This window comes from Apodemus sylvaticus, chromosome 2 (genome assembly GCF_947179515.1).
Source record: "Apodemus sylvaticus chromosome 2, mApoSyl1.1, whole genome shotgun sequence".
NCBI lineage: Eukaryota > Metazoa > Chordata > Mammalia > Rodentia > Muridae > Apodemus > Apodemus sylvaticus.
The window spans coordinates 14,589,937-14,605,593 of record NC_067473.1 but is presented as its reverse complement, the minus strand read 5'-3'; the positions used below and the strand labels follow the sequence as shown (position 1 = coordinate 14,605,593).

General features: G+C 39.7%; 1 protein-coding gene across 1 annotated transcript in view; it reads left to right on the top strand.

The window, feature by feature from the left end:
- The first annotated feature begins 14,926 nt into the window (after window positions 1-14,926).
- Window positions 14,927-15,657, top strand: part of Pclo (piccolo presynaptic cytomatrix protein) — a 335,880-nt gene continuing 335,149 nt past the window's right edge. Inside the window, exon 1 of the mRNA XM_052172403.1 lies at window positions 14,927-15,165. Within this exon, the coding sequence (XP_052028363.1) occupies window positions 14,927-15,165 (239 nt within the window). The remainder of the gene's footprint in view (window positions 15,166-15,657) is intronic.

The window sequence follows — 15,657 nt, the reverse complement described above, 5'->3', positions numbered from 1 at the left end:
GATTAACTCTTTCAAGTTTTCAAGACAATGAGGAATCAAAAGTCTAAGGAGGAAACTCCCAAGTACAGCAATGTCACAAAGTATTGACAAGTGTCATGCCCAGCACATGTAAGGTAGGCTGAGGGCTCTAACAGCTGAACTGTCATTTGCAGTTACCTTTTTTATTACTTATTTTTGTGTTGTGATTATAATTACAAGATTTATCCCTACCCTTTACTCTCGAAAAATCTTCTCAAATACCCCTCTTTGTTCTCTTTCAAATTCACGACCTATTCTTTCAATAATTGTTGTTAGATGCAAATATATTTGTGTATATGCATATACTTTTGAAGAAAGAAATTCAGATCTAGATCTTGAAAGGATTAGTAATGTTTTCTACATTGCCTCACTCAAATTTACTTATTTAAGAGCAATCTACCACCTTTACTTACCTCGAGGAAGTAGTCAACTTTGTTTTTGCCTATTTTTAATTTCATTTTTTTCTTGTTTTAATGTTAGCTCTACATGTGATAATGTTTTAGGAACAAATTACATTATACTGTCATCAGACTAGGTAAAGAGAAGTTGTGAGTGATTTCAACAGCCCAGTTTCACACTTAAAGATGCATGGGGATTTATCTGAGTAGTATAAGTATTTGGAAACTTTCAAAACAGAGCTAAATTGCTTCTTATAGTCAGTTTTACTCACCATACCCAGAAGATAATGCACTAAAAGGAAAGAGCACAGTCTCAGATTCAAAAATTGAATTCCAACTACACCTCCACCACAACCAAATATACACAGTATAAATAATCACATTCTCTAAATCCATAGTAGAAAGCAATTGAAAAAGGGTCAAATACTATTGTCTCCATTCCTTTATTGGGTTTGTGTGCACCAACAAGATTTGAAAGCATGTTGAAGTACCATCATTCAACAGTTCATATAGAACAAGCAACCTGCTGGTGACCCCACGTCTCTAAAATCAATTGGTACAATATCTACTTTTCTAATAGTTCTTCTCCACCTTTTCTAATCTAGTTCAGATTTATTTACTATCATTCATTATTTCGAATTTTGATATGATTAGGCGTTAAGGGCTCTAGGAAATTACAGAATCTGATTTCACTCTTCTAGAGTCAGGTCGATCATTTGTTTGCTCTATAAACTCTGATGTGGTGCTGATGCAGAAAGTCTAGCTACCAGATGTCGTCCAGGAAACACATTAAGCAATTGCTATAGTTTCTGGCTCAAGGATTGTTCAGGTTCCTCTTGGTACTCAGTGGTTTTATTTTCTTCAGTTTGTTGTCCCATTCTTTGTATAAGATATTTCAAGCATGGTTAGATTTTACTAGGTGTCATCAAGTAACTAAAATCTACACATCAGATACCACTTGCTCTTCAGGAATGACATGTTTAGAGGAACAGCACAACATCATCTGCCTGCAGACAATGGCCTGCCTTGCTTTGCATCTTTCCTGTGGAGGCACCAACAGTTTTGGACAATTTAGTATTGGGAACATAGTTGGAGATGAATTTTTATGAAAACTTTACATTAACACTTAGCATGTGATCCTTCGACGTCAATTTGTTTTTGGTAAAAACTGAGGTTCCATTTGTTGCCTTTCACTCAGTGCAGGCTTTTTGTCATTCCCCGTTCACTCAAGAAGGCTTTAGAAATAAACGTTGTTTTTGCTTTTTTGTGTTTTTATTTTAAGAGTCAGAAAAGGTTTTAGCACAAAAGCAGCACACTATTTCCTGTCTCTTGAGATCTGTCCTAAAGTTAGCTCACTTTTTCTTAGCTCCTTGATGTACTTATTTCTAAAACTGTTTTCTATTCTTTTCTTCCTTCCTTCCTTCCTTTCTTCCTTTCTTTCTTTCTTTCTTTCTTTCTTTCTTTCTTTCTTTCTTTCTTTCTTTCTTTCTTTCTTTCTTTCTTTCTTTCCTTCCTTCCTTCCTTCTTTCCTTCTTTCTTTCCTTCCTTCCTCCCTCCCTCCCTCCCTCCCTCCCTCCCTCCTTTCTTTCTTTCTTTCTTTCTTTCTTTCTTTCTTTCTTTCTTTCTTTCTTTCTTTCTTTCTTTCTTTCTTTCTTTCTTTCTTCCTCTCTTTTTCCTGCTTGATAGTTCTTCAACGTAACCTGTTCAAATCACTTTGGTAGTATTCCCCAAATGAATTTTAAAATGACAGAAATAACAAGAGAACTCTCGCCAAGTCACAAAGGTAAGAGGGAAGTAGTGGCAGAGTTGGGTGGGCCACAGAGTTCCCTTCTTCTGCTTGCTTCACAGTGTTACCTACACTTCTGTCTCTTGGACTCTGAATCTCTGGATCTCTTTGGAGCTGTTGGGAAGGTTGTTATCCACCGTCATGGTATAGTGAGGAATTAAGATCTTCCCTTAGCGCAGTGGTTCTTACCCTTCCTATGTTTCGATCCTTTAATAGAGTTCCTTATGTTTTGGTGACTCACAGTCATAAAATTATTTTAATTGCTATTCTATAAGTGTAATTCTGCTACTGTTATGAATTGTTATGTAAATATCTGTGTTTTCTACTGGTTTTATGCAACCCCTGTGAAAGCTCTTTCGCTCTTCCTCTGTGATGTTCTCCTCACTTTTTAGTTGGATGTAGGCACACATTTCTCACTGTTAAGCTGGATGTGGGCACACATTCCTCACTGTTTAGCTGGATGTGGGCACACATTTCTCACTGTTTAGCTGGATGTGGGCACACATTTCTCGATCCCTCTATCCTACATCACCACCACCTGCACTTTTGTACTTGATGGGGGTATGGATGAAGTCCTTGAGCCCTTTGGGATAAGTGTTCTCATCTAGAAGTTCTTCTAGAAGGTTTATAACCTTCTTGTCTATTAAGGCCACATCTCTCATCCATTACTACTACACTGTATCAAAACTATATCAAAAGTCTTTGGAGACTCACACTATTAATTCTGTATAAGACGTACCATTGTATATAAGCTTTCTCGGCATATTCAGCTCCACTAGCTGTCCTATCTATGCATTGAAAACCCAGGTCTTTCTCTGTGTTAGGCATATTTCTGCCTAGGCATTCTGACTTTCACTTCACACTAGCCCAAATGAACTTCATGAAAGCCACAGGACTGTGCCAAAATTAACCACAAGCCCCTAAAGTGGGAACGTAAGGCTTCTTTGGTGAGTCAGTTGTGTTGCATGGTGTTTTGCTAAAGCAAACAAGTGAAGAAACATTTCGTTGAAGCAGACAGAGGTGAAAGACTAAGGCAGACTCATAAAGGAACATTTCACTGAACCAGACACAGGAGAAATGATTTTTTGCCAAAGCAAGCATGTGAAAGGAGAAGTGATGAAGGACTCTTCCCTAACAACATGAGGCCCACCTTCCATTGCAGAGTTGAGCTCCATTTGTAGGGACTCCATAGAGAGAAGCTCACCAAAAAAAAAAAAAACCCAAAAAAACAACAAAACAAACAAAGAAAAACTTCTGGTGATGTGCTACAACTTCTTGCCACTTCTCCAGACTCAGGCTGTTGGTAGAGTGATGTCAATTGAGATACACTCAAGTGCCTAGGCAGTATACGTGCTGAAGCAAGACCATAGAGGACACATGACGTTTTGGGGGAGTATAAAAAGAACTCTGTGGACAGTGAAAGAGGCTGGGTTAGGCTTGCTTATAGAGCAAGCTGTGCAACAGTTTTTAGTTTTGCATCTTTGCTGATCTTCAATTCGCTAAAAGAGGCACAGCTGAGAACTTCTCCTGGTGTTCCTGCTGGTCCCTCCTGCTGGCTTGTGCCAAGGCTTGGCCCTATCTCTGTTAGGTAGTGCTACCACTACTAATTTGTATTTGCTATCGTGACTCTACCAAACCTGACTGTTGGTACATCTGTGATGTGTTTTGTGAGTTGATCGAGTTGTCATTGTTGAATTGTCAAGTTTTTGACAACATAGATAGATGCAAGTTGTTTAAAAGAATTATTTTTAAACAGGTCTACTTTATCTTTATCTTTTTTTATTACTATTATCTCTGGTGGTTTGTGGGCTAGATGAGAAGTTATAGTGTTTAAGACCCATCATTATAAGCCGGGCGATGGTGGCACATGACTTTAATCCTAGCACTTGGGAGGCAGAGGCAGGCGGATTTCTGAGTTCGAGGCCAGCCTGGTCTACAGAGTGAGTTCCAGGACAGTCAGGGCCACACAGAGAAACCCTGTCTTGAAGAACAAAAAGAAAGAAAGAAAGAAAGTAAGAAAGAAAGAAAGAAAGAAAGAAAGTAAGAAAGAAAGAAAAGACCCATTATTATAAATAAGGTTTGAAAAAAATTACATTTTTAATTCGTTTTTATAAATCTCCTTTAAAAATAACTCCCATCTATGTTGTCAAAACTTGAGAGTTCACAGATCAACAATGACAACTCTATCCACTCACAAACACTTCAGAGATGTACCAACAGTCCAGTTCCATAGAGTTAGGATAACAAAAATAAATCAACAATGGTGATACCACCTAACAGAGACAATCAGACCTCAGCCTCAACACAAATCAACAAGAGAGACCAACAAAAATGTCATAAAAAGTTATTGAATGTACCTCTCTCAACAAAATAAAGATCAACAAGGACACAAAACCAACAACCATTGCACAACTAACTCTATAAACAAGCCTAGCCCAACCTCATTGTTTGTCAAGTCTGAATTACACCCTTACCAAACATCACATGTCCTCCAGGGCTTTTGCCTCAACACATGTCTTGCCTCAACATGTGTGTCTGTCTCAACTGACATTACTGTACCAATCAGTCCAAATCCACAAAAGTGAGAAAAATCCATAGCAAATCTCCAAATGTTTCTTGACATATTTCTGTCTATAGAATTTTGACAAATAGAACTCAACTGCACAATATAAGATGCACCAGTACATACATTTCATTAACAGCAAATAATCCTTCATCATGTGTACTTTCACATACTTACTTTAATAAGATATCCTTTCTCCTGCTGAAAAAGCATTTGACAAAATTCAGCATCCTTTCATGCTTAAAGTCTTGGAGAGAACAGGAATTCAAGGCCCATACCTAAACATAGTAAAAGCAATATACAGCAAACCGGTAGCCAGCATCAAACTAAACGGAGAGAAACTTGAAGCAATCCCACTGAAATCAGGGACCAGACAAGGCTGCCCCCTTTCTCCTTATCTTTTCAATATTGTACTTGAGGTACTAGCTCGGGCAATTCGACAACATAAGGAGGTCAAAGGGATACAAATTGGAAAGGAGGAAATCAAACTATCATTATTTGCAGACGACATGATCGTCTACCTAAGTGACCCAAAGAACTCCACTAGAGAGCTCCTACAGCTGATAAACAACTTCAGCAAAGTGGCAGGTTACAAAATCAACTCAAGCAAATCAGTGGCCTTCCTATACTCAAAGGATAAGCAGGCTGAGAAAGAAATTAGGGAAATGACCCCCTTCACAATAGCCACAAACAGTATAAAGTATCTTGGGGTGACGCTTACCAAACATGCGAAAGATCTGTATGGCAAGAACTTCAAGACTCTGAAGAAGGAAATGGAAGAAGACCTCAAAAAATGGGAAATCCTCCCATGCTCATGGATCGGTAGAATCAATATAGTTAAAATGGCCATTTTGCCTAAAGCACTATACAGATTCAATGCAATACCCATCAAAATCCCAACTCAATTCTTCACAGAGTTAGAAAGAGCAATTATCAAATTCATCTGGAACAACAAAAAACCCAGGATAGCTAAAACTATTCTCAGCAACAAAAGAAAATCTGGGGGAATCAATATCCCTGACCTCAAGCAATACTACAGAGCAATAGTGTTAAAAACTGCATGGTATTGGTACAGTGACAGGCAGGAGGATCAATGGAACAGGATTGAAGATCCAGAAATGAACCCACACACCTATGGCCACTTGATCCTCGACAAAGAGGCTGAAAACATCCAATGGAAAAAAGATAGCCTTTTCAACAAATGGTGCTGGTTCAACTGGAGGTCAGCATGCAGAAGAATGCGAATTGATCCATCCTTGTCTCCTTGTACTAAGCTCAAATCCAAATGGATCAAGGACCTCCACATAAAGCCAGACACTCTGAAGCTAATAGAAAAGAAACTGGGGAAGACCCTTGAGGACATCGGTACAGGGAGAAAGTTTCTGAACAGAACACCAATAGCGTATGCTCTAAGAGCAAGAATTGACAAATGGGACCTCATAAGGTTACAGAGTTTCTGTAAGGCAAAGGATACCATCAAGAGGACAGATCGGCAACCAACAAATTGGGAAAAGATCTTCACCAATCCTACATCAGATAGAGGGCTAATATCCAATATATATAAAGAACTCAAGAAGTTAGACTCCAGAAAACCGAACAACCCTATTAAAAAATGGGGTACAGAGTTAAACAAAGAATTCTCACCTGAAGAACTTCGGATGGCGGAGAAGCATCTTAAAAAATGCTCCACTTCATTAGTCATTAGGGAAATGCAAATCAAAACAACCCTAAGATTTCATCTTACACCAGTCAGAATGGCTAAGATTAAAAATTCAGGAGACAGCAGGTGTTGGAGAGGGTGCGGAGAAAGAGGAACACTCCTCCACTGCTGGTGGGGTTGCAAATTGGTACAACCACTCTGGAAAGCAGTCTGGCGGTTCCTCCGAAAACTGGGCACCTCACTTCCAGAAGATCCTGCTATACCACTCCTGGGCATATACCCAGAGGATTCCCCACCATGTAATAAGGATACATGCTCTACTATGTTCATAGCAGCCCTATTTATAATTGCCAGATGCTGGAAAGAACCCAGGTATCCCTCAACAGAAGAGTGGATACAAAAAATGTGGTATATCTACACAATGGAGTACTATTCAGCCATTAGAAACAATGAATTCATGAAATTCTTAGGCAAATGGATGGAGCTAGAGAACATCATACTAAGTGAGGTAACCCAGACTCAAAAGGTGAATCATGGTATGCACTCACTAATAAGTGGTTATTAACCTAGAAAACTGGAATACCCAAAACATAATCCACACATCAAATGAGATACAAGAAGAAAGCAGGAGTGGTCCCTGGTTCTGGAAAGACTCAGTGAAACAGTATTTGGCAAAACCAGAACGGGGAACTGGGAAGGGGTGGGAGGGAGGACAGGGGAAGAGAAGGGGGCTTACGGGACTTTCGGGGAGTGGGGGGGGCTAGAAAAGGGGAAATCATTTGAAATGTAAATAAATTATATCAAATAAAAAAAAAGACAAAAAAAAGTAGACTTTGAAAAAAAAAAAAAAAAAAAAAAAAAGATATCCTTTCTCCTTTGTCTATTTCAACAAAACATTCCTGCACAACTCTTCTGTAGTTGTACACTGGTGTCCCCTTCAATAAAACTTTCCTTCACGTCATTGCCTTAACTAAATACCATCCAATACAACTGACTTTCCAAAACACCCTTAAGTTCCACCTCACATTTTGAAAACAAAATTAATATACTAGATCATTGGCTCAGTGAATCGCTTGTTTTAGAGCCACGTTTTGGTAACAAGGATGATTGGTTGAATTATCTTAACTGCTCTTAAATTTGTTATTGTCCTCAATTTACCTGACTTTTTTTTTTATCAACTAACACTGGAGAATTCTATGGGCTGGTAGACTCTTTTGTTTGTTGAGCCTCTATCTGTTCTTATATAGGTTGTTTAAGTGTCTGTAATTTTTCTTTTGTTATGGGCCACTGCTCTTGTCAAAGAGGTTGGTTTGGTAAGCATTGTAGGGACAAGGCTGTTGTAATGTCAGCAGTGGCCCCTTTTATAAATTTGGAAACTTAAATTTTCACATTCACAGTTTTGTTGGTGATTCAGATAAGCTCTTTGGCTGCATAGGATACAGCAATAAAACTCTATGTGTGTATACAAAGTATAAAGGAGAAGTGGTATATAAGGAAATCCAGCCATTTCAGGACCTCCAGAAACATGAAGTGGGTGCTATATGAGATAGAATGGTCCACTTGACTGATGATTTACCGTTACCACCTTCTTGCCATGAAACTCGAGAAGAACATGAAGAGTATGCTGCTCTGCATTGTGCCCCACACTGAGCCCAGACACTGGCAGGTAGCTGCAAGGTACCACCTGCACCTCTTTCACAAACATTTTCACATACTAGCCTGCAGAATTGGAGTTGTCCATAATGACAGAGTGAGAGTAGAGTGATCTCCAAAGTGATCTAGTTGTTAGTTGGTCTCCTGAGCATATCAGAGCTAGGCTAGGTGCCTGTTTTTACTAACAGCTACCGCCATTTCATTCAGCAGCAGGATCTCTGAGAAAAGAACCTTCAAATATCCTTACTAGTCCTTTTCTAGAAATAGATACATTTCTAAATGTTATGGATAGAGAGTGATGCCTATTTTCATATTCATTCCACTTCCAGACACAGCAGTGGTCTCTGTTTCTATATTCTTGAAGGAGAATAGTTCATACCCAGGCACAAATAGAGCGATCAAGTCCAGGCTTATCTCTGCAGGCAATTAGGCAAAGTAAAGTACATGCTCTAATGTACCCTGGAAGGTGCAAGAGTTAAGCAGCAAGATCAAAAGCCTGCTTCTGATATCTGGACTTTTCAATCTGGACCTACCATATATCACCTTCCTTGTCTTCCCCTAGGACAGTATTGGAGTATTCTTTTCCTCAAATAAAGGGAGGAGGTTTCTAAGACAGTGCCTCCCCAACATTCAGTTTGTGAAAAAGAGATGCATTAGATATATACAATTACATAATTATAAATGAAGTTGTGTTAATTAGGAGTAAGGGCAATTTTGTCTTGCATTTCCTCCCTAGGGAGGATCTTCCTGAGAACAAGGTGAAACCTCTTGAGACTAACTTTGCTATTTTTACCAGTACCTTGCCCTTGCTTGCTCTTTCTTTAATCTGGTCAGTTTAACTATCTCACACCCAGATTTTATTGGTATCTAAAACTTACATTCCTCTTAACTTGACCAAGTTATTTGTACCCAGACTTTCTGAGGACATGATACACTTCCATTGCTTGGTGGGATAGTTTCACAGACATTAGATTGGTGAATGTATGCAAGATGGCCCTCTGAATGAATGCTCATATGTAGTAGTTGAGTTACTATATGTTTAGTCAGTCATCCATAAAAAGACTTTACCCAGGAGGCTAGAAACTATTTTCTCCACCCTTTGATATTTGCAAATATCAGTACTCTGTTTTCAGGGAAAATAAGCAAGACTCTTGTTCAGGGAACCTCTGTCCTAAGTCATCCAGGCACCAGCACAAAATATTGCCAAAATGGCATTGGTGTGTCCCTGAGACTCTGAAAGGCAGTGGGTGGCACATTTTGTTGCTTTGGAGAATATAGACACTGCAGAACTTTGCTTCTTCCTAACACATAGAGAATACAACTTGTACCCCCAGGTTTGCAGCCTCCAAGGTGTGACATCTTGATGTAGATAATTACATTTTACTTTTCTCTGGAGTCCTGGCTGGAGTAATATTCTAAAACCTAAAGCCCTTTTGAAATGGATTTCTTTGAACACAATATACACGCTACAAGAATGGGAATAAAGTCTCTTTTGTACCATATTGCTAAGTTTAGCATCAGTATATTACAAGTGCTTGAAGTGACTGATAAATGAAGGAAGCCTGTCCTGTTGAGCTGATGGTTCAGGCAGGCAAGTGAGGTGGTCCTGCAGAGGCTATTCAGCCTACAGAGGCTCGTTAGCCACTGAGAATCAGCTGTTCATCTGGGAAGTATGTCCATGATCAGGTATGAAATGGTTCATCTTTCTTCAGGGCACATTTGAGGAATGAATGAAATATATAGGGTGACCAGAAAGTAAACATATTATTATCTTCAAAGGAGAGTTTCCTCTGTGAAAGTGTTTCCAATGTCTTCCAGAATATTTTTCTTTCATTAGTAAATTAGCCATACTTCTTCCTGCAAGGAATTGCAAGCAAATCAATGAAAGATAAGATTATATATTTTAGAATGTCATTTAGTAGATTGATACTATAATAGTTTTCCTTTGAAGCACTGAAACTTTAATGATGTGACTAAAATGTATTAAAAATTAAGTTTCTTTAGTAGCAGGAAGATATGATTCAATTTTTTTTTCTGAAAGCTGGAGTGGTGATTGATTCCTACAGTTTAACTGTTTGTAAAAGTAGACCAGTGACAGTTACTGAAATATTGTATGGCTCATAGTTTTCAGAAGTTTGAGACCCTTGCAACAAAGACAATGAACATGAAACATTATAATTATAAGTTTGTTATAGACCATCTGCCAAGAGCAGATACCAATCTTCACATGGGAGCAGTAAGCTGAATGGCTAAAGACATGGGAAGCTGGAGGCAGAATTATGTAATGCCATTTCTACCTCGAGCTTATTCATCAATAATTAACCTGGCAAATCTTAAGCTCAGTTAATAAAATTAAACATTCTTCAAACAGCTCCTAAGATACAGAGCAATACAGTTCTTGTGATATGATTGGATGTAAAGCAATCTATTCCTAATTGAAATAAAATATAACAGTTGAAAATTTTAAAGTTAGTTTCTTATTAAATCTCCATATATGACTGAAATACTGAAATAGCAAGTGTTTTTCTCTTCTTTTTTTCTGCATTAATTTACTGACTTTTTCTTTAAGACAGAGCGTCACTCTGTAGGCCATCATAGCATGGGACTGCAAGATCTATATTTGCAATAAAAAAGTCATTTGTCTAGGGAAAAATGTCAGCATCTTAGATATAGTCAAAGACACTTTTAGCTAAGTCTCTAGACTATTTGTGATCCATTGAAGTTAATACACAAAATTAACTCTCATAGTTCTACAAATATTTTAGTAATATGGAAAATATTTGCATATCTATGGGGGTGAGGCTGGATTGTACATTGAACAGTCAGTAGAAATCGCCTTGAGGTACCATTGACAATCAGGTCCTATAAAGTTCCATACGGCCATTGCTTATAGCACTGATGCTATTTCTCCTTTCCAAAATAAGTAGCACTAAGGTCCCTTCTTACCATATTGATCTGCCTAAGTTGATCTATAATCCATACCAATACCCAATTCAAATTGTCACTTTTTTTATTCTTCAGAGAAATTCAAGTAAAGCTATACTTCTATTTTCAAAATAGCTGTCATTCCAAACATTGTGAGCCTTATTAGCATGAGGCCTCCCTTAGATGGTGTTATCTCAGCTCCTTTCAGGCTTAAATAGTAACTGACTAGTAATTGGCCTCAACTTATTTATATCAAAAGGACTGTTATACAACATATAACAATTTATATTATGTTTGTAATTTTTCACAAGTATTTTTTGACCTCTAACGCCAGGCTTTCTCTGGGGATCTGTATATCTGTCATCTAGACAGCCGTCTTGCATATGACCATGAAACTTTCAATCTCCTCCTTTAGTAGTTCTAAGATGTATGTATAAGCATCATACATCTTAGAAAACTCAGAAAACGTCTCTCTAGTAAGTTTTGCATAGTTTAATATTACTTTGTACTTGGTTCTTATTCTAGTATAAACATATTCGTATTGTGGCTTTATTAAATTTATTAAAAAATCTCCCCACCCTGAAAATAAAAACTTCCATTATATTCTACAGCACTTTGTTCTACCCATTAGAAACCTGAGTTGCCCCTCAGATTTTAGGTAATTCACACATATAGAGACATTTTAATCTAGCAACATGGCTGTTCTGGCAAGGAATCACATCCAAAAGCCTTCTAGGTGTATATGATCTAGATGGAGTGCAGATATACCTCTCGTACACACCTTTAATCACTAATACCAAAGGTGATAACACCCCTAAAGCACACCTTTAATCCCTAATAACAAAGGTAAGATTAGTTTGTTGAAGGAAGCAGCCATGTTTGAAAGTGATATCTAATTGAGGGGAAGACAAAGTGATGAATCAGAGAAAGATTTGACAGAATGAGTCAGAGATGGGATACGCCCAACTCACACAAGACCAGACAGAAAAGAAAGGCTAATTAAGAGCAGTCCAGGGAGAGAAAGGGATGCAGTGGTGTGTGGAGTCCTGGTAGCTTTACCAGGACAGTTCTACAGGGACTGATTGCAGAAAGAACATGCTCGATACAGGTGAAGCTAGAACAAGCCAGAGAATTGAACCAGAAGATTAGAATATATTGTCAAAGTGACGAGGCTAAGCAGAGTAATTCAGTGAGAAGCCAAGAAAAAGCCGATTTAATTCTGTCAGCTCGGAGATGAGTTTGGGCCAGAATGGCTGAGTTGATCCAGCCAGCCACAGTTCAGAAAGAGCTAGAGAGGATGAGCTTATTCAGCAGTAAGTCTCAGAGTGAAACATTCTAGGCCTGGGTTAGACTGCATGGAGGCCGGAAGCTTCCAGGAGTAGGCCTAGGTTAGTAGCCAGAGTCTGGAAGCTGACGCCTGCAGGATATTCAGGGTTGCACAAGATTAGATTATCCAGAGACTAGAAGCTTAGACCAAGCCATGTGTGTACACTGATTTGGCACAGCTCTTATCCCATCCACTCATCTGAGGAAATGAAAGCAATATTTACACACATGTAAGGAAAGCACTTGACTACAGTTTAGTGTTTCTTTCCACATCAAAGTTGGTAAGTGTTTGCCTAGTAGGCAGGAAGACCCAGATTGAATAACCCAAGCACCACAGGAGTAAGTTATTCTTTGCTACACTACCGTTCCAAGGCCAGTTTGGGCTACATAAGACCCTGTCGCAAACAAAAACAAAAACAAAACAACAAAACAAAAAACAAACAAACAAGCAAACACAAAAACAACTCGCCTCCTAAGAACTAGCAAATTAGAGTTTGTAAGGTTTTGAGGACAAAGTCAATTTTCAGTCAATACTCCAAACATGTGCCCATTTCTAAGTTCTCATTTCACAGTCCATTTATTTTCTTACCACACAATGCAATTTTCATTTCTGGTGGAGTCTTCTTCTAGTCAAAGAGTGGAAAGGAGAAAGGAAATTTACACTTTCCCGAAACAGGACTTATATTATCACTACCTATTAGTTACTAATTTTCTTACATCATCATCTGACATTTTTCCTAAGACTTCCGGGGTTCCTTTGCACAAGCAGAAGTATATAAAAATGAATAGGGCTTTTTCTCACCTCAATCATTACTCTAAAGCTACAGTTTGAAGCTAGTGGTTTACACTTGTACATACACCAAATATTATTCTCTTCTCTCAGAGGATGAAAAACAGCATATGAATCTTCCTTTCCCCAATTGATCTACAGATGATACTGATTTCCGTGCAATGTCCGTGCAGTTGCCGGTTCTGAAAGAGAAATACTACAAGATGCAGGATTTTGTGCCTAATTATGCCCGTCTTTGAAATAAACTCCATTTTAAAGTATTAACATATTCTATTTTCCTCTAGAATTATCAGAAATTCTGATTGCCTGGGCTAATTTGTTTGTGAAAACGTTCTCTTTATCTTAATGAATAACTTGAAGTTCTGACATTGGAAGTCACATCCCTAATATGTTATGAGAGAATCAGAAAATCAATCAGTTTCCAAAGGCATAACAAATAATGCAATTTCCTCTGTTGAGTAGTTGTCTTTATCTCTAGTAACGTTACACAGATTGTTTTGTAACTGCACCAATCTTCTATTTTAAAAGTATCTACTACATAGGTAAGATTTTTTGCCAAAACGTGGAAATTTATTTTGTGAGATCATGTTCATATCTGTGTGTTAGTTTAAGTTCTTATTCTTAGCTTTTGATCTCTTTAAGCTCAAAAGTCGAGACTTAAATTATACTTTATAAGAAGACATTACATGGCAAATTTTGAGTTTCAAACCCAGCAACAACTGACATAATTATTTAAGAATATAAGTAAGAAATATGGTAGTGGGGTACTGAAAATGTAGGCACCTTTGTTGCTAAGCAGCCTTGTGATAAACGAGATTTATCTATTGGGATTGTCTCTTCTCTTTACATTTGTAAAATTAAAAACAATAAAAAGGATCGATACGATCTGAAACCATGACTTAGAAGTTTCACATAACTACAACAAACTTAAAAATCTGTTGTTTCCTTGGAGAACAATTTCCCATAGTTCTTTACATTGGTGTAGTTCAGGAACCTGCGCAAAGTGCAAGCATTCAAAATTCTTACCAATTTACTAATGTATCCCTTTGAAAAGTCTTAATCTAATGGTTCTGGTAAAGTTCTCTAAGATAAAGGCCATTTTATCTCATATTGGGAAATTTTCTTTAAAAACTAGACGGATTTTTTTTTTCTCCTCCATCTTTAGTTACCTGAACCTTTCTAAGGAAATTTTAAAATCCCTTTTCAGACCCTTGGTGGGTGGGTGGGTGGGAAAAGAAACTACAAATCCCAGGAGGCAAAGCTGCAGATACCACCCTCCTGCTTTCTTCCCCCTAAATTGAGTTCGTGAAAACTCAGGTTGGGACATCCTGCTACATGCCTGAAAGAAGTGTCCCCAGTTCGCCCGGCCTTTTAGCATGGCATCATCTGGTGCCTTTAAGCCGGTGTCTAGGCGTCTACGCGCAACGCAACGCAGAGCGGGTAGGCGTGGCGGACATCACCTGTTCGGGGCGGCGCACGCGCAGTACGGGTGCGGCGAGGGGGCGGGGCGCGGGGCGGGGCCGACGGCGCCCGGCTAGAAGAGCTCCGCTGCTTCTGGGCTTCTCCGGCGTTGAGGAGGCAACCAGGAGGCAGGGTGTGAGAAGCTTCCTCGGCGCTGTCCAACATGGAGGAGCTGCCGGCCGCCCGCAAAGCCTGCGGACTGGACTGAGCTCGCACCGCTTTCCCCAGGCAGCCGGGAGGGCGCGGAGCCTCCAGGGCTGGGCAGCCTGCACGCCCCGGGGCGGACCCCGGCTGGCGGGGCTCGGACGGCCGCCTGCTTCTGCACCGGGACGTGTCCCGCCGAGCCATGGGCAACGAGGCGAGCTTGGAAGGGGAAGGGCTCCCCGAAGGGCTGGAGGCGGCCGCAGGCGGGGCTGGCGGCTCGGGGAGCGCCCTGCACCCCGGGATCCCAGCCGGCATGGAGGCGGACCTGAGCCAGCTGAGCGAGGAGGAGAGGAGACAGATCGCTGCTGTCATGTCAAGGGCGCAGGGGCTGCCCAAAGGAAGCGTCCCCGCGGCCGCTGCGGAGTCGCCCTCCATGCACAGGCACGCACAGCATGATGGAGAGGTCCAAGCATATATATACCGCTTCCCGTGCACGTATGTGTATGTGCCCGCACGGTGGTGGTACATATATGTCACCTCCCTTCATTTTATTCTACCTAATGGGGTGGCGATACGGCGATCATAAGCTTTTGGATAGGCAGAATAAAAATGATGCAGTGTAGAGTTTGTGGTGGGATAGTCATGGGTTGCATTCTTGGAATTGTGATTTTAGGTTGTGATTCCCCTCCCCTTGGCCTTTTGCAACCTTTTCCTCTAGGTTGGTGTGGAGAGACGCCCTACAGTGTCTTTACTAATCTGGAAATCTTCCATTAATACAACACAGACGTGTTGAAAAATGGAAAGAGCTGGGCTGCTTGTTTACCTGTAAGCTTAAACCTCCTTAGTGTTCTGAGGTCTTTTTCTCTGAGAATGATGTGTAAATATTCTTATAACAATACCTTTAGCCCCCTGGAGGTGACTGATCCTCCCTTC